At 42.4% G+C, this 26,604-nt stretch overlaps 2 protein-coding genes across 3 annotated transcripts in view; one reads left to right on the forward strand and one right to left on the reverse strand.

Annotated features, from left to right (window-relative positions):
• The window catches only part of LOC118936628 (CD9 antigen-like), a 36,152-nt gene extending 15,571 nt beyond the window's left edge, over positions 1 to 20,581 (forward strand). For both annotated transcript variants that reach the window (XM_036972623.1, XM_036972624.1), the window contains exons 2-8: positions 14,101 to 14,203; positions 17,085 to 17,182; positions 17,492 to 17,566; positions 18,118 to 18,219; positions 18,396 to 18,485; positions 19,690 to 19,773; positions 20,040 to 20,581. In XM_036972623.1, coding sequence (XP_036828518.1) covers positions 14,101 to 14,203; positions 17,085 to 17,182; positions 17,492 to 17,566; positions 18,118 to 18,219; positions 18,396 to 18,485; positions 19,690 to 19,773; positions 20,040 to 20,105 — 618 coding nt within the window. In that variant the 3' untranslated portion in view covers positions 20,106 to 20,581. The remainder of the gene's footprint in view (positions 1 to 14,100; positions 14,204 to 17,084; positions 17,183 to 17,491; positions 17,567 to 18,117; positions 18,220 to 18,395; positions 18,486 to 19,689; positions 19,774 to 20,039) is intronic.
• Positions 20,582 to 22,645: 2,064 nt separating this feature from the next.
• LOC118947674 (CWF19-like protein 1) overlaps positions 22,646 to 26,604 on the reverse strand; it is a 45,399-nt gene continuing 41,440 nt past the window's right edge. Inside the window, exon 14 of the mRNA XM_036972622.1 lies at positions 22,646 to 24,784. Coding sequence (XP_036828517.1) covers positions 24,640 to 24,784 — 145 coding nt within the window. The 3' untranslated portion in view covers positions 22,646 to 24,639. The remainder of the gene's footprint in view (positions 24,785 to 26,604) is intronic.

Below are 26,604 nucleotides of genomic sequence, written 5' to 3' on the forward strand. Positions count from 1 at the left end.
TTTAATAGTGTCTGTGGATACCTCTATGGGGGCCTGTAGCACATCATACAGTCTAGAGACCAACCCTTTTAATAGTGTCTGTGGATACCTCTATGGGGGCGTATAGCACATCATATAGTCTAGAGACCGACCCTTTTAATAGTGTCTGTGGATACCTCTATGGGGGCCTATAGCACATCATACAGTCTAGAGACCGACCCTTTTAATAGTGTCTGTGGATACCTCTATGAGGGCCTGTAGCACATCATACAGTCTAGAGACCGACCCTTTTAATAGTGTCTGTGGATACCTCTATGAGGGCCTATAGCACATCATACAGTCTAGAGACCGACCCTTTTAATAGTGTTTGTGGATACCTCTATGAGGGCCTATAGCACATCATATAGTCTAGAGACCGACCCTTTTAATGGTGTCTGTGGATACCTCTATGAGGGCCTGTAGCACATCATACAGTCTAGAGACCGACCCTTTTAATAGTGTCTGTGGATACCTCTATGAGGGCCTATAGCACATCATACAGTCTAGAGACCGACCCTTTTAATAGTGTCTGTGGATACCTCTATGAGGGCCTGTAGCACATCATACAGTCTAGAGACCGACCCTTTTAATAGTGTCTGTGGATACCTCTATGAGGGCCTATAGCACATCATACAGTCTAGAGACCGACCCTTTTAATAGTGTCTGTGGATACCTCTATGAGGGCCTATAGCACATCATACAGTCTAGAGACCGACCCTTTTAATAGTGTCTGTGGATACCTCTATGGGGGTCTGTAGCACATCATACAGTCTAGAGACCGACCCTTTTAATAGTGTCTGTGGATACCTCTATGAGGGCCTGTAGCACATCATACAGTCTAGAGACCGACCCTTTTTATAGTGTCTGTGGATACCTCTATGAGGGCCTGTAGCACATCATACAGTCTAGAGACCGACCCTTTTAATAGTGTCTGTGGATACCTCTATGAGGGCCTGTAGCACATCATACAGTCTAGAGACCGACCCTTTTAATAGTGTCTGTGGATACCTCTATGTGGGCCTGTAGCACATCATACAGTCTAGAGACCGACCCTTTTAATAGTGTCTGTGGATACCTCTATGAGGGCCTATAGCACATCATACAGTCTAGAGACCGACCCTTTTAATAGTGTCTGTGGATACCTCTATGAGGGCCTATAGCACATCATACAGTCTAGAGACCGACCCTTTTAATAGTGTCTGTGGATACCTCTATGGGGGCCTGTAGCACATCATACAGTCTAGAGACCGACCCTTTTGAATGGGGTTCGATAAGGATCAAGCTATCTAATGTAGGACTATTTGGCTTAATGCCATACTGTGAGATTTGTGTCCTTAAGAAATTCCTGATTTGGAGGTATCTGAAATAATGTGTTGTTGGCATGTTGAACTTTCCCTGTAATTGTTGAAATGAAGCTAACTGGCCATCTATGTATAGATTACCAATTGTTGTGAGCCCCTTCTCCCTCCACTGTGAAAACACCACATCATCCAATGCAGGGTGGAAAGCATGATTCAGACAAATTGGGCTGTCAATGCAAAGAGTGGGGTTGGATCAGGACAGGTGAATGGGGTTCGTCGGGGTTGGATCAGGACAGGTTCTGAATGGGGTTCGCCGGGGTTGGATCAGGACAGGTTCTGAATGGGGTTCGCCGGGGTTGGATCAGGACAGGTTCTGAATGGGGTTCGCCGGGGTTGGATCAGGACAGGTTCTGAATGGGGTTCGCCGGGGTTGGATCAGGACAGGTTCTGAATGGGGTTCGCCGGGGTTGGATCAGGACAGGTTCTGAATGGGGTTCGCCGGGGTTGGATCAGGACAGGTTCTGAATGGGGTTCGCCGGTGGTTGGATCAGGACAGGTTCTGAATGGGGTTCGCCGGGGTTGGATCAGGACAGGTTCTGAATGGGGTTCGCCGGGGTTGGATCAGGACAGGTTCTGAATGGGGTTTGCCGGGGTTGGATTTGAATAGGTTCTGGTATCTAGGTTCTAAGATGATTCTACTGCACCAATGTGAACAATAAAATCCCACTCGTAAATCGTTGTTATTTTGTATTTATCCCTCAGTGTTCTACCTAGTGAGGGTTGACCCCCTGTGTTCTCATGGGATAAGAGCCCTTCTAGTGCACATAGAGTGTCATTAATGCATTTATCCCTCAGTGTTCTACCTAGTGAGGGTTGACCCCCTGTGTTCTCATTGGATAAGAGCCCTTCTAGTGCACATAGAGTGTCATTAATGCTGACCTCTACTGAATACTGTAAGAATGGGGAGATCGCTGAATGTGGAAACAAGCTACATACATAACAGGAGGTATTTCCTAACATCGGTTCAGTCTTTACTGTATAGTTAAGCAGTGACCACCAAGTGTTTCCCTCGGGATTCCTACTGTGATGCTCATCCAGTGGATGCATTGACCTTCTGCTTCTTCCGGTACTGGAGCGGTTATTGTTTGCTGGACTCCTGTCCTGAGTCTGCCGTTGGCTCGAGCTGGAGTGGTTGTCTCGCCATGGGACTGAACGGTCATGGCGTGGATCCAAGTAGACCTCTCAGCTACACGAAGAGCACTGGGAGTAATCAGCATCACCTGGTATGGTCCAGTCCACCTCTGCTGGTTCCAATGCTTTGGTCTCATGTATTTCACCACTAGCCAGTCACCTGGTTGCAGTTTGTGCAGGATCCCCACCAGTGGCTGGGGTAGAGCCGCTTTCACTCTGGGGAAAATTGCCTTCAGAACATTGTTTAGAGCAGTACAATAACTTCATTGTCACAGCCCATAAGTGTCAACTTGTTCTGTGGGAAGGGGGAATTGATCATCCTCATTGGTCTACCTGTCAGAACCTCATGAGGAGCCAATCCAGTGCTTCTGTGGGGCCGCCCTGTCGTGGATATTTCCTTAATTACCAAATGATGAGAGAGCAAATCACACACCAGTCAGAGTTATGCTTAATCTTCACCTTTAATAATAATTCAGCTTTTGCAAAGCATTTTGACTTTCAACAGTTCAGTATCTCTAATGAAAAGTTGAGAGTCCTCAACATAATGGCAACTGGGATCTTTTATAGCAAAGATCCACCCCCCCTAGACGACATGACAAACCACAGGTCTTAGGAACTTACACAAAGAAAGACTTTACTTCAGAGAGGAATATCCACTAGCCAGACAGCATTGGCTATAAATTATCGTTCAGTTTGGTCTCCTAAACAAAGCTCTTATCTCGTTCTTGGTACAAAATGGTACCAAGACATTACCCCCACCCAATGATATATATCAATTGTCATTTTAGACACTCCCATCCCAAATACAACCAATTCTGGACAAGCTCACGGAGAGGAAAGTGAGCCTCTAGGTTGAGAGAGGGAACATAGAATGGTTCCAGACACTGCCATCCTCCTCTCCCTGATGGGAAACATAGGGAGTGGCTGGCACACATACATTGTGGAGCCAAGAGATAATTGGTTCCCCATCAATCATCCCTTCACATGGTTTAAAATATACGTTTACACATGACGACAAGCTTGACCTCTCCCCTCTCTGCGGCCCAAGTAACTGAACCCAGGACAGAGAACAGATAACTGCAAATGGCCACCACTATAGTACAACAAGATACATTCTGATGAGAAGTAACTCACGAGCATATAATGCAAATAAAACATCTTATCTATGTTACCCAACTAATTCTGATTAATCCCCAACAGCCCTCACATGTACATCAGAGCCAGGGGCATCACAGTGACCCAGGAAAGCCCTGTCTCTGCAATAAGCTTCACATTCTTAGGGTCTAGATTTTAGGGTCTAATTAGGGCGTTCATTTAAACTGCCAGATTGCGGCTTATAGCTAGCTACAATGGGTCCTGAGGTCTATCTGCAGAATCTCAGACAAGTTCTGTATCACCAGGTTTACAAAGTGGGAGCCATTGTCGCTGGTTAATTTAGATGGTAACCCCCACCTTGGGATGATTCTTGGCCACTGCCATAGCAGTGGGATGTCGACATGGGAAAGCCTCTACCCACTTGGAGAAGGCATCCACTATCACCAGACAATATTTGTAACCCTGACAAGGAGAGAGTTCAATAAAATCCATCATTATTTGTTCAAATGGTCCTTGAGGGGTCAGATGAGTCGACAGTGGCATGGGACTTCCTCTTCCCATGTTGTTAGTCATACAAATCACATATTTTGCACAAAATTGTTCAGCAAACACAGAAAACCAAGGTACAAACCAAAATATATTTACAAAATCACAACTCCCCCCTTTGACACATGATCCCTTCCATGTGACAACTTAGCTAAGTAGGGGAAACATGAACGTGGTAAGACTGGTAGCCCAGCCGGGCCCAGCCAGAGTTTCTGCACCTGGTCATACAGTATGTACATAGTCGTTTCCACTTCCTCAACTCAACAGGAACCACAGATGATTGCAAGTCAGAGATATCAGTGAGAGAGAAGAGGTTATTTTTTAATTTTTTTATTTTACCTTTATTTAACCAGGCAAGTCAGTTAAGAACAAATTCTTATTTTCAATGACGGCCTGGGAACAGTGGGTTAACTGCCTATTCAGGGGCAGAACGACAGATTTGTACCTTGTCAGCTTTTGAACTTGTCAGGGTTTGAACTTGCAGCTTTCCGGTTACTAGTCCAACCGCTCTAACCACTAGGCTACCCTGCCGTTATGATCAGGAAGTTAAACCATCTGTAACACAGGGGCCTCCACGGAGACAGCTGCTGCCTTAGCTGCCAAGTCAGCCATAGCGTTACCTTTGGAGACAGGGTCGGAAGAGTTAGCATGAGCGATGCACTTACAAATAGCAACTTCAGAAGGGAGCCAAATAGCATCTAGTATAAACAAGTTTTGAATGAGAGATTGTCTTACCAGAGGAGGAGGTCAGGAAGCAACGCTGTTTCCACAGAGTACCAAATCATGTACCAAACCAAAGACATATCTGCTATCTGTATAGATGATAGCAGACTGGCCTTTAGCTAATATGCCAGCTCTAGTGAGTGCAAAGAGTGCTGCTGCTTGGGCAGAAAGGTGGGAGGGTAATTTAGCACTTTCCAGTGTGGTTGAGACAGTAGTAACCGCATACGCAACCAATGGTTCTCCTTTCTCAGCCATCTACAAACAGTTCCACATGTGTGTTTAGCAAAGGGACATCAGTTAAATCCAACTTTGGTTTAGAGACAAGCTCCACCAGGGCAGCACAGTCGTGCGGCTCTCCATCGTCCTCAGTGCACCTATTCAGGGTCACATGAGACATTGTAAGAAGAACATTCTGATAATACAGCAGTAGAGCTGGTGTTAGATGGGCCGTCATTCTGATAATGGAGGAGTGGAGCTGGTGTTAGATGGGCCGTCATTCTGATAATGGAGCTGGTGTTACATGGGCCGTCATTCTGATAATGGAGGAGTGGAGCTGGTGTTAGATGGGCCGTCATTCTGATCATGGAGGAGTGGAGCTGGTGTTAGATGGGCCGTCATTCTGATAATGGAGGAGTGGACCTGGTGTTAGATGGGCCGTCATTCTGATAATGGAGGAGTGGAGCTGGTGTTAGATGGGCCGTCTTTCTGATCATGGAGGAGTGGAGCTGGTGTTAGATGGGCCGTCATTCTGATAATGGAGGAGTGGACCTGGTGTTAGATGGGCCGTCATTCTGATAATGGAGGAGTGGAGCTGGTGTTAGATGGGCCATCATTCTGATAATGTAGCTGGTGTTAGATGGGCCGTCATTCTGACAATGGAGCTGGTGTTAGATGGGCTATCATTCTGATAATGGAGCTGGTGTTAGATGGGCTATCATTCTGATAATGGAGCTGGTGTTAGATGGGCCGTCATTCTGATAATGGAGCTGGTGTTAGATGGGCCGTCATTCTGATAATGGAGGAGTGGAGCTGGTGTTAGATGGGCCGTCATTCTGACAATGGAGCTGGTGTTAGATGGGCTATCATTCTGATAATGGAGCTGGTGTTAGATGGGCCGTCATTCTGATAATGGAGCTGGTGTTAGATGGGCCGTCATTCTGATAATGGAGGAGTGGAGCTGGTGTTAGATGGGCCGTCATTCTGATAATGGAGTAGTGGAGCTGGTGTTAGATGGGCCGTCATTCTGATAATGTAGCTGGTGTTAGATGGGCCGTCATTCTGATAATGGAGGAGTGGAGCTGGTGTTTGATGGGCCGTCATTCTGATAATTGAGCTGGTGTTTGATGGGCCGTCATTCTGACAATGGAGGAGTGGAGCTGGTGTTTGATGGGCCGTCATTCTGATAATGAAGTAGTGGAGCTGGTGTTAGATGGGCCGTCATTCTGATAATGGAGGAGTGGAGCTGGTGTTAGATGGGCCATCATTCTGATAATGTAGCTGGTGTTAGATGGGCCGTCATTCTGACAATGGAGCTGGTGTTAGATGGGCTATCATTCTGATAATGTAGCTGGTGTTAGATGGGCCGTCATTCTGACAATGGAGGAGTGGAGCTGGTGTTAGATGGGCCGTCATTCTGATAATGGAGTAGTGGAGCTGGTATTAGATGGGCCGTCATTCTGATAATGAAGTAGTGGAGCTGGTGTTAGATGGGCCGTCTTTCTGATAATGGAGGAGTGGAGCTGGTGTTAGATGGGCCGTCATTCTGATAATGGAGGAGTGGAGCTGGTGTTAGATGGGCCGTCATTCTGATAATGAAGTAGTGGAGCTGGTGTTAGATGGGCCGTCATTCTGATAATGGAGGAGTGGAGCTGGTGTTAGATGGGCCGTCATTCTGATAATGGAGGAGTGGAGCTGGTGTTAGATGGGCCGTCATTCTGATAATGAAGTAGTGGAGCTGGTGTTAGATGGGCCGTCATTCTGATAATGGAGGAGTGGAGCTGGTGTTAGATGGGCCGTCATTCTGATAATGAAGTAGTGGAGCTGGTGTTAGATGGGCCGTCATTCTGATAATGGAGGAGTGGAGCTGGTGTTAGATGGGCCGTCATTCTGATAATGAAGTAGTGGAGCTGGTATTAGATGGGCCGTCATTCTGATAATGGAGCTGGTGTTAGATGGGCCGTCATTCTGATAATGAAGTAGTGGAGCTGGTGTTAGATGGGCCGTCATTCTGATAATGGAGGAGTGGAGCTGGTGTTAGATGGGCCGTCTTTGCCTGTGAAATAAGAGCATGAACTGCATGAGGCACGTGTACAGTGAGTTCACACATGACAACAATGTCTGCACAAGCCATCACAGATGCAGTAGCTGCAGCCACAGCTCTCAAACAACAAACCAGACCTCTGGCCACACTGTCCAGCTGTTTGGAATAATACCCAACTGGGCGCTGCTTTCCTCCATGATCCTGTGTTAAAACAGATTACATAAAAACATTTTTTCTCACAAACAAAGCAGTTAAAAGGTTTAGACTGGTCAGGGAGCCCCACACAGGGAGAAGTAGTCATGAGTTGTTCCAGTCTGGTCAGAGCAGTCAGTCCCTCTGGTGTCCACTTCATTTTGTCCCTCACAGCCATTTTGTGGCCATAATAAATAAGGTCAGTAAGCGGCTGCACCACCTCAGCATAGTCAGGTAACCACGCCCTACAATACCCTGCCATACCAGTCAATGACATCATGTGTTGTTGAGTAACCGGCTGTGGGACGGAGAGAATAGCCTGTATCCTCTCTGTGCCCAGCTGCCTGCCACGGGGAGTGCTGTCATGACCCAGATACTTCACTGTCTGTGAAACCAACTGTAACTTCTTCTTTGAAACTTTGTGGACAGAAATATCAACAGAGCCGCAGTATCAGTTTCACAAGATTCCATTGAGCTGGAGCACAACAACAAATCATCCACATACTGAACCAGAATGCTGATTCATCCACATACTGAATCAGAGTGCTGATTCATCCACATACTGAATCAGAGTGCTGATTCATCCACATACTGAATCAGAGTGCTGATTCATCCACATACTGAATCAGAGTGCTGTCCTCAGGGGGTATAAAACCCTACAGATTTTGCACTAAGGCTAGTCCAACGCTTACTAGTCCAACGCTCTAACCACTAGTCTACCTGCTGGTTACTAGTCCAACGCTCTAACCACTAGTCTACCTGCTGGTTACTAGTCCAACGCTCTAACCACTAGGCTACCCTGCTGGTTACTAGTCCAACGCTCTAACCACTAGGCGACCCTGCTGGTTACTAGTCCAACGCTCTAACCACTAGGCGACCCTGCTGGTTACTAGTCCAACACTCTAACCACTAGGCTACCCTGCTGGTTACTAGTCCAACACTCTAACCACTAGGCTACCTGCTGGTTACTAGTCCAACGCTCTAACCACTAGTCTACCTGCTGGTTACTAGTCCAACGCTCTAACCACTAGTCTACCTGCTGGTTACTAGTCCAACGCTCAAACCACTAGTCTACCTGCTGGTTACTAGTCCAACGCTCTAACCACTAGGCTACCCTGCTGGTTACTAGTCCAACTCTCTAACCACTAGGCGACCCTGCTGGTTACTAGTCCAACACTCTAACCACTAGAATACCTGCTGGTTACTAGTCCAACGCTCTAACCACTAGGCTACCTGCTGGTTACTAGTCCAACGCTCTAACCACTAGGCTACCCTGCTGGTTACTAGTCCAACGCTCTAACCACTAGGCTACCCTGCTGGTTACTAGTCCAACGCTCTAACCACTAGGCAACCCTGCTGGTTACTAGTCCAACACTCTAACCACTAGGCTACCCTGCTGGTTACTAGTCCAACGCTCTAACCACTAGGCGACCCTGCTGGTTACTAGTCCAACACTCTAACCACTAGGCGACCCTGCTGGTTACTAGTCCAACGCTCTAACCACTAGAATACCTGCTGGTTACTAGTCCAACGCTCTAACCACTAGGCTACCTGCTGGTTACTAGTCCAACGCTCTAACCACTAGGCTACCCTGCTGGTTACTAGTCCAACGCTCTAACCACTAGGCTACCCTGCTGGTTACTAGTCCAACGCTCTAACCACTAGGCAACCCTGCTGGTTACTAGTCCAACACTCTAACCACTAGGCTACCCTGCTGGTTACTAGTCCAACACTCTAACCACTAGGCTACCTGCTGGTTACTAGTCCAACGCTCTAACCACTAGGCTACCCTGCTGGTTACTAGACCAACGCTCTAACCACTAGGCTACCCTGCTGGTTACTAGTCCAACGCTCTAACCACCAGGCTACCTGCTGGTTACTAGTCCAACGCTCTAACCACTAGGCTACCTGCTGGTTACTAGTCCAACGCTCTAACCACTAGGCTACCCTGCCGCCCCAGATAGGGGTGTTACAGGGTGATTCTGGACAGGGAATTAAAGCACCATTAGCTAACAAGGATGTATGAACAGGTGTAATACCTGCTATTGCCTCCCTACTGAGTGGATACTGTGCTCTAGATGGATGCCTGGTATCTTTAGGAGTGACTACCATTGGCTCAGCTCCCTTCATTCTACCAAAATCATATTTGTCCCTTGCCCATAGGCATTCAGGGACCCCTCTCAGGAGGGGTGAGTCTTCACTCACCAACATGATATTTGTAGAAAAATAAACCTGATCAACACCATGCACACCCCTCTCAGTTGGTGTTTCCCAACTGAGTGGGTAACAACTTGTCAGTGTGCTGGGTTAATATGTTGACCCATCAGGGTCTAAATGGGCGCCTGGTAGAAAGGGACCCCTCTCAATTGCTCCCCCACATCTCCCAGTCTATAGTATCAACCAAGCATTTAATCAAAATTCCAGTATCCGGCTATTCTACTCTATCTGATTTTGACAGGGACACGTGGTGAATTATCCTCAAACAGGTAGAGGTCTTTTTGTGCAGGGGTTAGATTAACCCCTAAATCACAGAAATCACTGCTACAGTATAAACCCTCACACTGCACTGACTCATCCTGTGATGTAGCACACAGCCATTGTTTCTCATAATGGAGATCTCTTGTCAATGGTGAAAAATGGGAGGTGCAATGTAACCCTGCTTCAGACATGAAACTGCCCTCGTGGCCCTAATGGGTTTTGGCCATTGAGAAAACATGAGCAATATTGGGCACCTCATCATCAACATCCCATGCATAATACCAGTTACAAAACTCAGACATTAACATCAATTGCTCCACCTCTTCCTCCTCTTCCTCATGAATAACGGTTAAACCGGTTCGGCCACATGTTATGTTGATGCCCAGTTTACACAGGAGGTCCCTGCCCAACAGATTGACAGGACAGCGGTCAGAGAAGAGAAATTGATGTTGACACTTCAAATCAAATTGATTTATATTAAAGCCCTTCGTACATCAGCTGATATCTCAAAGTGCTGTACAGAAACCCAGCCTAAAACCCCAAACAGCAAGCAATGCAGGTTATATTACACTTCTCCTCAAAAAAGGAGACGGGCAGAGGCATAGTTACCTGCTCTCTGAATGAGAGGCCTCAAGCCCCTACAGCTTTGACTGTTTCACTAAAAGCACCCTCTCTATGCCATAGAGGGTCCAGAATATCCCCATTTATCTGCCATAACCTTCCATAAGGCTCCAGTAGGAGCCTATATATTAGCCTATATATTATTATATTACTATTATATTATTATATTACTATTATATTATTATATTACTATTATATTATTATATTACTATATTACTATTATATTATTATATTACTATTATATTATTATATTACTATTATATTATTATATTACTATATTACTATTATTTTATCATATGTCTATATTATTATATTATATTACTATTATATTATTATATTACTATATTATTATATTACTATATTATTATATTATATTACTATTATATTATTATATTATATTACTATATTATTATATTATATTACTATTATATTATTATATTATATTACTATTATATTATTATATTATATTACTATTATATTATTATATTACTATTATATTATTATATTACTATTATATTATTATATTACTATATTACTATTATTTTATCATATGTCTATATTATTATATTATTATATTTCTATACTATTATATGTCTATATTATTATATTATTATATTACTATTATATTACTATTACATTATTATATTTATATATTATTATATTACTATTATATGTCTATATTATTATATTATTATATTTCTATACTATTATATGTCTATATTATTATATTACTATTATATTATTATATTACTATATTATTATATTACTATTATATTATTATATTACTATATTATTATATTACTATTATATTATTATATTACTTTATATTATATTACTTTATATTATATTACTATATTATTATATTACTTTATATTATTATATTATATTACTATATTATTATATTACTTTATATTATTATATTATATTACTATATTATTATATTATATTACTATATTACTATATTACTATATTATTATATTACTTTATATTATATTACTATATTATTATATTACTTTATATTATTATATTATATTACTATATTATTATATTACTTTATATTATTATATTATATTACTTTATATTATTATATTATATTACTATATTACTATATTACTATATTATTATATTACTTTATATTATATTACTATATTATTATATTACTTTATATTATTATATTATATTACTATATTATTATATTACTTTATATTATTATATTATATTACTATATTATTATATTACTTTATATTATTATATTATATTACTACATTATTATATTACTATATTATTATATTACTTTATATTATTATATTATATTACTATATTACTATATTACTATATTATTATATTACTTTATATTATATTACTATATTATTATATTACTTTATATTATTATATTATATTACTATATTATTATATTACTTTATATTATTATATTATATTACTATATTATTATATTACTTTATATTATTATATTATATTACTATATTATTATATTACTTTATATTATTATATTATATTACTATATTATTATATTACTATATTATTATATTATATTACTATATTATTATATTACTTTATATTATTATATTATATTACTATATTATTATATTACTATATTATTATATTATATTACTATATTACTATTATATTATTATATTACTATTATATTATTATATTACTATTATATTATTATATTACTATATTACTATTATTTTATCATATGTCTATATTATTATATTATATTACTATTATATTATTATATTACTATATTATTATATTACTATATTATTATATTATATTACTATTATATTATTATATTATATTACTATATTATTATATTATATTACTATTATATTATTATATTATATTACTATTATATTATTATATTATATTACTATTATATTATTATATTACTATTATATTATTATATTACTATATTATTATATTACTATTATATTATTATATTACTATATTACTATTATTTTATCATATGTCTATATTATTATATTATTATATTTCTATACTATTATATGTCTATATTATTATATTATTATATTACTATTATATTACTATTACATTATTATATTTATATATTATTATATTACTATTATATGTCTATATTATTATATTATTATATTACTATTATATTACTATTACATTATTATATTTATATATTATTATATTACTATTATATGTCTATATTATTATATTATTATATTTCTATACTATTATATGTCTATATTATTATATTACTATTATATTATTATATTACTATATTATTATATTACTATTATATTATTATATTACTATATTATTATATTACTATTATATTATTATATTACTTTATATTATATTACTTTATATTATATTACTATATTATTATATTACTTTATATTATTATATTATATTACTATATTATTATATTACTTTATATTATTATATTATATTACTATATTATTATATTATATTACTATATTACTATATTACTATATTATTATATTACTTTATATTATATTACTATATTATTATATTACTTTATATTATTATATTATATTACTATATTATTATATTACTTTATATTATTATATTATATTACTTTATATTATTATATTATATTACTATATTACTATATTACTATATTATTATATTACTTTATATTATATTACTATATTATTATATTACTTTATATTATTATATTATATTACTATATTATTATATTACTTTATATTATTATATTATATTACTATATTATTATATTACTTTATATTATTATATTATATTACTACATTATTATATTACTATATTATTATATTACTTTATATTATTATATTATATTACTATATTACTATATTACTATATTATTATATTACTTTATATTATATTACTATATTATTATATTACTTTATATTATTATATTATATTACTATATTATTATATTACTTTATATTATTATATTATATTACTATATTATTATATTACTTTATATTATTATATTATATTACTATATTATTATATTACTTTATATTATTATATTATATTACTATATTATTATATTACTTTATATTATTATATTATATTACTATATTATTATATTACTTTATATTATTATATTATATTACTATATTATTATATTACTATATTATTATATTATATTACTTTATATTATATTACTATATTATTATATTACTATATTATTATATTATATTACTATATTATTATATTACTTTATATTATTATATTATATTACTATATTATTATATTACTTTATATTATTATATTATATTACTATATTATTATATTACTATATTATTATATTACTATATTATTATATTACTATATTATTATATTACTTTATATTATTATATTATATTACTATATTATTATATTACTTTATATTATTATATTACTTTATATTATATTACTATATTATTATATTATATTACTATATTATTATATTACTTTATATTATTATATTATATTACTATATTATTATATTACTTTATATTATTATATTATATTACTATATTATTATATTACTTTATATTATTATATTATTATATTATATTACTATATATATATAGTCGGGGATAAGTGCCTGCTGGGTATCATTCCCAAAATCTGAACTGTTCTTTACACTGTTTCTAACGTATGTGTGTGTGGGTGTGCATGTGTCAGTTGGCAGGAACAGGAGTGTTGGCCGTAGGGCTGTGGCTGCGTTTTGACTCTCGGACTGAGGGACTGTTCAGTGGAGAGGACTCTCCTTCTGTCTTCTTCACCGGTAAGACTGAGCTCTCACCCCTAACCCCTATACCTTAAATCCAACTTCTCACCCCTAACCATAACCCCTACACCCTAACCCCTACACCATAAAATATCTCCTCTCAGCTAGTGGTATCATCATGTCTGTTAGAAACTCGAAGGTCCACAAATAGGTTTCTAACACACACACACACACACTTAATTCTCTACACAGGGTCAGAGGTCAGGGACAGGGGTCAGGGACAAAGGGACAAAGGGGCAGGGGTCAGGAAAAGGGGTCAGGGACAGAGTCAGGGGTCAGGGACAGAGTCAGGGGTCAGGGACAGAGTCAGGGACAGGGGTCAGGGGCAGGGCAAGGGGTCAGGGACAGGGTAAGGGATCTGGGAAGAGTCAGGGACAGGGGTCAGGGTAAGGGTAAGGGGTCAGGGACAGAGTCAGGGGTCAGGGACAGAGTCAGGGACAGGGGTCAGGGACAGAGTCAGGGGTCAGGGGACAGAGTCAGGGACAGGGGACAGAGTCAGGGGTCAGGGACAGAGTCAGGGACAGGGGTCAGGGACAGAGTCAGGGACAGGGTAAGGGGTCAGGGACAGAGTCAGGGGTCAGGGACAGAGTCAGGGGTCAGGGACAGAGTCAGGGGTCAGGGACAGAGTCAGGGACAGGGTAAGGGGTCGGGGACAGAGTCAGGGGTCAGGGACAGAGTCAGGGTAAGGGGTCAGGGACAGAGTCAGGGACAGGGTAAGGGGTCAGGGACAGAGTCAGGGGTCAGGGACAGAGTCAGGGACAGAGTCAGGGGTCAGGGACAGAGTCAAGGACAGGGTAAGGGGTCAGGGACAGGTTAAGGGGTCAGGGACAGAGTCAGGGGTCAGGGACAGAGTCAGGGACAGAGTCAGGGGTCAGGGACAGAGTCAGGGACAGAGTCAGGGACAGGGTAAGGGGTCAGGGACAGAGTCAGGGGTCAGGGACAGAGTCAGGGACAGAGTCAGGGGCAGGGTAAGGGACAGAGTCAGGGGTCAGGGACAGAGTCAGGGACAGAGTCAGGGGTCAGGGACAGAGTCAGGGACAGGGGTCAGGGACAGGGTAAGGGGTCAGAGACAGAGTCAGGGGTCAGGGATAGAGTCAGGGGTCAGGGTCAGAGTCAGGGGTCAGAGTCAGGGACAGGGTAAGGGGTCAGGGACAGAGTCAGGGGTCAGGGACAGAGTCAGGGACAGAGTCAGGGGTCAGGGGCAGGGTAAGGGACAGAGTCAGGGGTCAGGGACAGAGTCAGGGACAGAGTCAGGGGTCAGGGACAGAGTCAGGGGTCAGGGGCAGGGTAAGGGACAGAGTCAGGGGTCAGGGACAGAGTCAGGGACAGAGTCAGGGGTCAGGGACAGAGTCAGGGACAGGGGTCAGGGACAGGGTAAGGGGTCAGAGACAGAGTCAGGGGTCAGGGACAGAGTCAGGGGTCAGGGTCAGAGTCAGGGGTCAGGGACAGAGTCAGGGACAGAGTCAGGGGTCAGGGACAGAGTCAGGGACAGAGTCAGGGGTCAGGGACAGAGTCAGGGGTCAGGGACAGAGTCAGGGGTCAGGGACAGAGTCAGGGACAGAGTCAGGGGTCAGGGACAGAGTCAGGGGTCAGGGACAGAGTCAGGGACAGAGTCAGGGGTCAGGGACAGAGTCAGGGGTCAGGGACAAAGTCAGGGACAGAGTCAGGGGTCAGGGACAGAGTCAGGGGTCAGGGACAGAGTCAGGGACAGCATTGTTTCTGTCCTTTTGTTTCCCATTTTCTCTGAAGAACTGTCACAGAAAGATGTTCCTTCTTTCTTGCTTGCTTTCCTGCATTTTTTCTTTCTTTCTATATATAACTGCTGTCCAGTGTGTGAGACCTAATAGGGTGGAGGGTGTATCATCATGTCTCCAGAGGGCTGCTATATCACCAGGGTTACAGAGGGCTGCTATGTCACCAGGGTTACAGAGGGCTGCTATGTCACCAGGGTTACAGAGGGCTGCTATGTCAGCTGGGTTACAGAGGGCTGCTATGTCACCAGGGTTAGAGAGGGCTGCTATGTCACCAGGGTTACAGAGGGCAGCTATATCACCAGGGTTACAGAGGGCTGCTATGTCACCAGGGTTACAGAGGGCTGCTATGTCACCAGGGTTACAGAGGGCTGCTATGTCACCAGGGTTACAGAGGGCAGCTATATCACCAGGGTTACAGAGGGCTGCTATGTCACCAGGGTTACAGAGGGCTGCTATGTCACCAGGGTTACAGAGGGCTGCTATGTCACCATGGTTAGAGAGGGCTGCTATATCACCAGGGTTAGAGAGGGCTGCTATGTCACCAGGGTTACAGAGGGCTGCTATGTGTGCATGGTGTGTATTCATGGTGTGTGTGTATGGTGTGTGTGCATGGTGTGTGTGTATGGTGTGTGTGCATGGTGTGTGTGCATGGTGTGTGTGCATGGTGTGTGTATGGTGTGTGTGTGTGTGTATGGTGTGTGTGTGTGTGTGTGTGCATGATGTGTGTGCATGGTGTGTGTGTGTATGGTGTGTGTGTGCATGGTGTGTGTGCATGGTGTGTGTGCATGGTGTGTGTGCATGGTGTGTGTGTGTATGGTGTGTGTGTGTGTGTGGTGTGTGTGTATGGTGTGTGTGCATGGTGTGTGTGTATGGTGTGTGTGTGTGTGTATGGTGTGTGTGCATGGTGTGTGTGCATGGTGTGTGTGTATGGTGCGTGTGCGTGGGGTGTATTCATGGTGTGTGTGCATGGTGCGTGTGGTGTGTGTGTGTGTGTGCATGGTGTGTGTGTATGGTGTGTGTGCGTGGTGTGTATTCATGGTGTGTGTGTATGGTGTGTGTGCGTGGTGTGTATTCATGGTGTGTGTGCATGGTGTGTGTGTGTGCATGGTGTGTGTGGTCCACAGGTGTGTATATTCTGATCGCTGCGGGGGCGTTGATGATGGTTGTTGGGTTCCTGGGCTGCTGTGGAGCCATTAAGGAATCCCCCTGTATGCTCGGACTGGTGAGGATCAATGATGGTGATCATAGAATACAATGATAACATACTTTTCATTGCAAGGCCTCACACCCTGTCTGTCTCTTGTTCTCCCCCTGTCTGTCTCTCTCCCCTGTCTGTCTCTCTTCCCACCCCCTGTCTGTCTCTCTCCCCGCCCCCTGGTTTCTCCCCCCTGTCTGTCTCTCTCCCCGCCCCCTGTCTGTCTCTCTCCCCGCCCCCTATCTGTCTCTCTCCCCACCCCCTGTCTGTCTCTCTCCCCGCCCCCTGGTTTCTCCCCCCTGTCTGTCTCTCTCCCCGCCCCCTGTCTGTCTCCAGTTCTTCTTCTTCCTGTTGTTGATCTTTGGGGTGGAGGTAGCAGCAGGGATCTGGGGGCTCTCCAATAAAGATACGGTAACACACTCAGAGGCTGTTTCACTGTTTGTTGTTCTTACTGTGGACAGACCATCAGACCATCTATTACAGATCAATACAAAACCTTAGCATCTCTCCATTCTCATGTCTCTCCTCTCCTCTCCTCCTGTCTGTCTCTCTTCTCTCCCCCCTGTCTGTCTCTCCCCACCCCCTGTCTGTCTCCCCCTTCCCTCTCTGTCTCTCCCCACCCCCTGTCTGTCTCCCCCTTCCCTCTCTGTCTCTCCCCACCCCCTGTCTGTCTCCCCCTTCCCTCTCTGTCTCTCCCCACCCCCTGTCTGTCTCCCCCTTCCCTCTCTGTCTCTCTTCTCTCCCCCCTGTCTGTCTCTCCCCACCCCCTGTCTGTCTCCCCCCACCCCCTGTCTGTCTCCCCCTTCCCTCTCTGTCTCTCCCCACCCCCTGTCTGTCTCCCCCTTCCCTCTCTGTCTCTCCCCACCCCCTGTCTGTCTCCCCCTTCCCTCTCTGTCTCTCCCCACCCCATGTCTGTCTCTCCCCTCCGGCGTCCCTTGTCTCCCCCGTCTGTCTCTGTCTAGGTGGTGGAAGACATCACAGAGTTCTACAAGCAGACTTACAATAACTACATGAACACCAAGCAGGAGGCCCTGAAGGAGACATTACGCCTCATACACTTTGGAGTGAGTACACACACAACTCCAACATAACAGTCCAGTGTGTCTGTCTGTCTGTCTCTGTCTGTCTGTCTGTCTGTCTGTACAGACACACATAACTCTAACATAACAATCCAGGGTCTGTCTGTCTGTCAAGTGTACAGTGGAACTAAAATGGTGTTGCCTGTGTTTCCCTGGGGCAGCTGAACTGCTGCGGCCTGACAGGCACGATAATTGACAGCGCCAGGGAGACCTGCCCAAAGAAGGAAGGACTGGAGGCTCTGATTACCACGGTAACAAACATAACCCCTGCCGCAACAACTATTTGAGTGACGAGCTATTATATTATAGGGTAGAGGTGTATATCACAGGGTAGAAGTGTATATTATAGGGTAGAAGTGTATATTACAGGGTAGAGGTGTATATCACAGGTAGAAGTGTATATTATAGGGTAGAGGTGTATATCACAGGGTAGAAGTGTATATTATAGGGTAGAAGTGTATATTACAGGGTAGAGGTGTATATCACAGGTAGAAGTGTATATTATAGGGTAGAAGTGTATATTACTGGGTAGAAGTGTATATTATAGGGTAGAAGTGCATATTACAGGGTAGAAGTGTATATAACAGGGTAGAAGTGTATATTATAGGGTAGAAGTGTATATTACAGGGTAGAAGTGTATACTATAGGGTAGAGGTGTATATTATAGGGTAGAGGTGTATATTATAGGGTAGAGGTGTATATTACAGGGTAGAAGTGTATATTACATGGTAGAAGTGTATATTACAGGGTAGAGGTGTATACTATAGGGTAGAAGTGTATATTATAGGGTAGAAGTGTATATTATAGGGTAGAGGTGTATATTACAGGGTAGAAGTGTATATTATAGGGTTGAAGTGTATATTATAGGGTAGAAGTGTATATTATAGGGTAGAAGTGTATATTATAGGGTAGAGGTGTATATTACAGGGTAGAAGTGTATATTACAGGGTAGAGGTGTATATTATCGGGTAGAAGTGTATATTACAGGGTAGAAGTGTATATTACAGGGTAGAAGTGTATATTACAGGGTAGAGGTGTATATTATCGGGTAGAAGTGTATATTACAGGGTAGAAGTGTATATTACAGGGTAGAAGTGTATATTATAGGGTAGAGGTGTATATTATAGGGTAGAGGTGTATTTTACAGGGTAGAAGTGTATATTACAGGGTAGAAGTGTATTTTACAGGGTAGAAGTGTATATTATAGGGTAGAGGTGTATATTATAGGGTAGAGGTGTATTTTACAGGGTAGAAGTGTATATTACAGGGTAGAAGTGTATTTTACAGGGTAGAAGTGTATATTACAGGGTAGAAGTGTATATTACAGGGTAGAAGTGTATATTATAGGGTCGAAGTGTATATTACAGGGTAGAAGTGTATATTACAGGGTAGAAGTGTATATTACAGGGTAAAAGAGTTGTAGTAGTGTGTAATCTCAGTGTGTTGTTCTGTCAGAGTTGTCCAGCGGCCATTGACGAGGTGTTCAACTCTAAACTCCATATCATTGGAGGAGTGGGCATCGGAATTGGAGTCCTCATGGTGAGAACAGCCAATCAACTCTCTCCTCTCCTGTCTCGCTCTCTTCACTTTTCTATCCATCCTCCACTCCTCTCCTTCACACCTCTCTTTTCTATCTCTCCTTCTTCTCTCTCCTCTTCCTCTCCTCCACTCCTCTGTCCTCTCTCTCCTCTCCTCTCCTCCACTCCTCTGTCCTCTCCTTCCTCTCCCTCCTCTTCCTCTCCTCCACTCCTCTGTCCTCTCCCTCCTCTTGTCCTCTAATGATATGTAGTTTCTCTTCTGTCCAGATCTTTGGGATGATCTTCAGCATGCTGCTGTGCTGTGCCATCAGGAGGTCCCGTGACATCATGTAGACTCAGACTCTGCCATTCCGTGCACTTAACTTATCTGTGTGTCTGTCCTCAATAGATGTTAAATGCTCACTAGGTTTGTACTGCCATTCGAGTTAGTTGTCAGTTTTAGGCTGGCAGCCAAGCAGCCAGCCAACCAGCCAGCCAGTCAGTCAGGCTCTACCCTGGATGGAAACTCAGTCTCCTGTGAATGTGTGGAGCTGTGCTGATGTTTCTGGCTGTGTAACAATGTAATCAGTGTATCGTTTCATCACTGTAGAAGCAAAACGCCTTCAAATCTGCCAGAATTTAATCTGTTGTATGTGCTCTAAAAACCTGACTATGTTTCTCCTCATATTGCCTGTTTGTTCAGCTACATGGACTGTAACAACTTTATGGCCGAGTACAGATTTTATAAACATTTTTATTGCAACTATTTTGATGTACAAAGATGTGTATTTCTTTGAATTGCCAAATAAAATGAATTAATATGGATGTTAGACTGTGAGTGACTGTGGAGATGGATGTGGGGATTAGATCTAGGGAACAGAACAACTCTCTTCAATGGTTTATGTTCAACTCAACATACCAAACATCTGGTCAGGTCATTGACTTCAGAAACACCCCAGAACAAAAGATGCTTATTGGGATTGTCCTGGAGAAAGAGAGGAGAGCTTTCCGCTAGATGGGCCAGCCGCAAAGTAAAAAACGGCTAAACTGTAAACAAAACGTATGAAAACTAAAATGAGCTTGTTTAAGATTACGCATAGTGTTAGCAGTGTGATTAAAATCAGGATGTGTGGCTGAGCCAGCTAGTAGAGCTGCCTCCAGGACAATATTCATCCCAATAAATGGCCAACCAGCAACGAAGTCCCTGGTTAACTAGTCCTTAGAAATATACCCCTGGTTAACTAGTCCTTAGTAATATACCCCTGGTGAACTAGTCCTTAGTTAGTAATATACCCCTGGTGAACTAGTCCTTAGTTAGTAATATACCCCTGGTGAACTAGTCCTTAGTTAGTAATATACCCCTGGTGAACTAGTCCTTAGTTAGTAATATACCCCTGGTGAACTAGTCCTTAGTTAGTAATATACCCCTGGTGAATTAGTCCTTAGTTAGTAATATACCCCTGGTGAACTAGTCCTTAGTAATATACCCCTGGTGAACTAGTCCTTAGTTAGTAATATACCCCTGGTGAACTAGTCCTTAGTTAGTAATATACCCCTGGTGAACTAGTCCTTAGTTAGTAATATACCCCTGGTGAACTAGTCCTTAGTTAGTAATATGCCCCTGGTGAACTAGTCCTTAGTTAGTACTATACGCCTGGTGAACTAGTCCTTAGTTAGTAATATACCCCTGGTGAACTAGTCCTTAGTTAGTAACATACCCCTGGTGAACTAGTCCTTAGTTAGTAATATGCCCCTGGTGAACTAGTCCTTAGTTAGTAATATACCCCTGGTGAACTAGTCCTTAGTTAGTAATATGCCCTTGGTGAACTAGTCCTTAGTTAGTAATATACCCCTGGTGAACTAGTCCTTAGTTAGTAATATACCCCTGGTGAACTAGTCCTTAGTTAGTAATATACCCCTGGTGAACTAGTCCTTAGTTAGTAATATACCCCTGGTGAACTAGTCCTTAGTTAGTAACATACCCCTGGTGAACTAGTCCTTAGTTAGTAATATACCCCTGGTGAATTAGTCCTTAGTTAGTAATATACCCCTGGTGAACTAGTCCTTAGTTAGTAATATACCCCTGGTGAACTAGTCCTTAGTTAGTAATATACCCCTGGTGAACTAGTCCTTAGTTAATAATATACCCCTGGTGAACTAGTCCTTAGTTAGTAATATACCCCTGGTGAACTAGTCCTTACTTAGTAATATACCCCTGGTGAACTAGTCCTTAGTTAATAATATACCCCTGGTGAACTAGTCCTTAGTTAGTAATATACCCCTGGTGAACTAGTCCTTAGTTAGTAATATACCCCTGGTGAACTAGTCCTTAGTTAGTAATATACCCCTGGTGAACTAGTCCTTAGTTAGTAACATACCCCTGGTGAACTAGTCCTTAGTTAGTAATATACCCCTGGTGAATTAGTCCTTAGTTAGTAATATACCCCTGGTGAACTAGTCCTTAGTTAGTAATATACCCCTGGTGAACTAGTCCTTAGTTAGTAATATACCCCTGGTGAACTAGTCCTTAGTTAATAATATACCCCTGGTGAACTAGTCCTTAGTTAGTAATATACCCCTGGTGAACTAGTCCTTAGTTAGTAATATACCCCTGGTGAACTAGTCCTTAGTTAATAATATACCCCTGGTGAACTAGTCCTTAGTTAGTAATATACCCCTGGTGAACTAGTCCTTAGTTAGTAATATACCCCTGGTGAACTAGTCCTTAGTTAGTAACATACCCCTGTTGAAGGAGATGCTGCCCTCTGCTGGTCAGGATGAGCCCCTACAGATGGCTGAGTCATCAGGAAGCAGCAGAGACTTCCATCCTCCACTAACACACAGCTTGCTGGCAAAGCTTTGAGTAGGAAAGAAATCAAGACTCAAAACAAACATAGAAAAAAGCTTTTAATCAGGGACCTTGTACAAAATGATGACACTGATTTATCTCCACATTGTGAAAACTACTTTTTCAGACGATTGGATTGAAGTAAAAACAGAGAAGGCAGGAAGTGCATTAATAAGGGAAGATCTCAACTGCACCCTGCGCCTCCAAATTAAACGCCCTTCACAATGTTCAGCATTGACACTTATGTCAGGCCTCTCAAGTTCCCACCCTGATGCTGAGTTTGTAACCATGAGGGCATTTACCAGTTGTGTCGTCATAAATACCAGTGGGACCATTCATGTGATTTGAACTTGTTGAGAATCGTCGATTGGCTAACGGCCAACAAGCTGCGTCCTCCTAAAAGTACAGCTATCATGCTTTTAAACAAATTATAGTTCAAAAACCACTGCTATTTTTAAATAATGTTTTGTTGCATTTAACTGCCTGAAAATGTCCTTTAGTAGGTGAGGTCAGCATGTGGGAGAAGTGGGAGCTCACAATGATAGTTTTCCCACTAGTAATTACCAGTTGGAGGGACATTGAAGTAGATTTAACCCAGTCGTATGTGGCAACTTCCCAGTTGGTTCCAAACGCACCACGACACTGCCTCCAGCACTTTGGTAAAGGGGGCGTGTCTGTAGCATGGGACATCGCCTACTCCGGGGTCATGTGACAGGATGTCACCAAGCACAACACAGGATACATTGGCCAATTCATTTAAAACTTTGGCTTGCTTATATAACGTGGGTACTACCCGTTTTATGAAATGAGGGAAGTTGGTAACGTGGGTGTGGAGCAATTTGACGAGGTGCTGAAAGGCCCTATTCTCAACCCCTGAGAACGGACACATATCCACGCAATAAACCCAAGACTGTAAAAAACATAAACATTGCCTACCTATCGCTCTGAACTTTGGCCCGGTCAGAAACAGCTGAATGCAGACGGGAGGTGGTGTGAATTCTTTGTGTTTCCGTCATGCTACACTATACTGGGGTGATGTGGGTGTCAACATGTTGGAGGTGCTCCGTCATGCTACACTATACTGGGGTGATGTGGGTGTCAACATGTTGGAGGTGCTCCGTCATGCTACACTATACTGGGGTGATGTGGGTGTCAACATGTTGGAGGTGCTCCGTCATGCTACACTATACTGGGGTGATGTGGGTGTCAACATGTTGGAGGTGCTCCGTCATGCTACACTATACTGGGGTGATGTGGGTGTCAACATGTTGGAGGTGCTCCGTCATGCTACACTATACTGGGGTGATGTGGGTGTCAACATGTTGGAGGTGCTCCGTCATGCTACACTATACTGGGGTGATGTGGGTGTCAACATGTTGGAGGTGCTCCGTCATGCTACACTATACTGGGGTGATGTGGGTGTCAACATGTTGGAGGTGCTCCGTCATGCTACACTATACTGGGGTGATGTGGGTGTCAACATGTTGGAGGTGCTCCGTCATGCTACACTATACTGGGGTGATGTGGGTGTCAACATGTTGGAGGTGCTCCGTCATGCTACACTATACTGGGGTGATGTGGGTGTCAACATGTTGGAGGTGCTACAGCAGCTATTCTCCTTCTGCGTGGAGACATACTGTTAACGCTTTACCCACAACTCTGTCCATCAGCGTTATAATCTACGTTCATGACAAAATGTTCCCAAACTGGAGATTTGAACGACGGAGGATCCTCCGGTTATGGTTTGACCCCACCAATCACCATCGTACAGAACTAGTTCCCGGCTGCGCCTCACAAAAGGACGGTTTTTGAAATGCGCCAATTAAGATTTACATTTTGATTACAACGTGCACATAGGCTCTAGTTGTTTCAACGGAATAGACTGAAATGTTCAGCTCAGATTTACTGCAGACATAGGCCTACAACACAGCACAGACTATAGGACTGGTGTTGTTAATCCAGAAGTCCCCGTACCCAACGGTTCAGTATGAAAACGTGTACCATTACACCCCTCCTGTACGGTACAGTGTGTGTCGGTGTTCAGTCTTCCAGTGCAAAGTCGTATGGTTGGAAGTCGTCTCGTAGCTGTTTGCTCAGACCCTCCTCCTCCTCTGGGGTCTGTTTACACTCTCTCCAGTCGGCCCTCTCCGGGATGTTCAGCAACGCCTCGCTGGCCAACACCTCCCTGCACCACACAGAGAGACACACAGAGAGATACACAGAGAGACACACAGAGAGACACGTTAGTAACTGTTTTCAGTAGGGCTGGATATATATATATACGTCCCTGAATCAAATGTTGAAGATACTAGAGCATCAGCCCAGGGACCCCTAACCGATCCAAAACGTAGCATCAGCCCAGGGACCCCTAACCGATCCAAAACGTAGCATCAGCCCAGGGACCCCTAACCGATCCAAAACGTAGCATCAGCCCAGGGACCCCTAACCGATCCAAAACGTAGCATCAGCCCAGGGACCCCTAACCGATCCAAAACGTAGCATCAGCCCAGGGACCCCTAACCGATCCAAAACGTAGCATCAGCCCAGGGACCCCTAACCGATCCAAAACGTAGCATCAGTCCAGGGACCCCTAACCGATCCAAAACATAGCATCAGCCCAGGGACCCCTAACCGATCCAAAACATAGCATCAGTCCAGGGACCCCTAACCGATCCAAAACATAGCATCAGCCCAGGGACCCCTAACCGATCCAAAACGTAGCATCAGTCCAGGGACCCCTAACCGATCCAAAACGTAGCATCAGCCCAGGGACCCCTAACCGATCCAAAACGTAGCATCAGCCCAGGGACCCCTAACCGATCCAAAACGTAGCATCAGCCCAGGGACCCCTAACCGATCCAAAACGTAGCATCAGCCCAGGGACCCCTAACCGATCCAAAACGTAGCATCAGCCCAGGGACCCCTAACCGATCCAAAACGTAGCATCAGTCCAGGGACCCCTAACCGATCCAAAACATAGCATCAGCCCAGGGACCCCTAACCGATCCAAAACATAGCATCAGTCCAGGGACCCCTAACCGATCCAAAACATAGCATCAGCCCAGGGACCCCTAACCGATCCAAAACGTAGCATCAGTCCAGGGACCCCTAACCGATCCAAAACGTAGCATCAGCCCAGGGACCCCTAACCGATCCAAAACGTAGCATCGGCCCAGGGACCCCTAACCGATCCAAAACGTAGCATCAGTCCAGGGACCCCTAACCGATCCAAAACGTAGCATCAGTCCAGGGACCCCTAACCGATCCAAAACGTAGCATCGGTCCAGGGACCCCTAACCGATCCAAAACGTAGCATCAGTCCAGGGACCCCTAACCGATCCAAAACGTAGCATCAGCCCAGGGACCCCTAACCGATCCAAAACGTAACATCAGTCCAGGGACCCCTAACCGATCCAAAACATAGCATCAGTCCAGGGACCCCTAACCGATCCAAAACGTAGCATCAGTTAGAAAATAGGTTCAAAGGTCATGCTGGTTCACAATTTTTGTTTGCTGATATTACTTTCTTTCTAGCTTCTGAAAATATCTCTCATCTCAACTGCGTTGACAGTCATTGATCTCCAAGCATGGAACTGCGTTGACAGTCATTGATCTCCAAGCATGGAACTGCGTTGACAGTCATTGATCTCCAAGCATGGAACTGCGTTGACAGTCATTGATCTCCAAGCATGGAACTGCGTTGACAGTCATTGATCTCCAAGCATGGAACTGCGTTGACAGTCATTGATCTCCAAGCATGGAACTGCGTTGACAGTCATTGATCTCCAAGCATGGAACTGCGTTGACAGTCATTGATCTACAAGCATGGAACTGCGTAGTAGTGTGGTAATGTCTAGAATCCCTTTTGGCCCTAATCTGATATTGGTAGTGGTGTGGTAGATGTCTAGAATCTATTTTGGCCCTAATCTGATATTGGTAGTAGTGTGGTAGATGTCTAGTCTCCAGGCAATATCAGTAGCCTGACTGTACCTGCTGAACGGGCTT

This window comes from Oncorhynchus mykiss, unplaced genomic scaffold, assembly GCF_013265735.2.
Source record: "Oncorhynchus mykiss isolate Arlee unplaced genomic scaffold, USDA_OmykA_1.1 un_scaffold_188, whole genome shotgun sequence".
Lineage (NCBI taxonomy): Eukaryota > Metazoa > Chordata > Actinopteri > Salmoniformes > Salmonidae > Oncorhynchus > Oncorhynchus mykiss.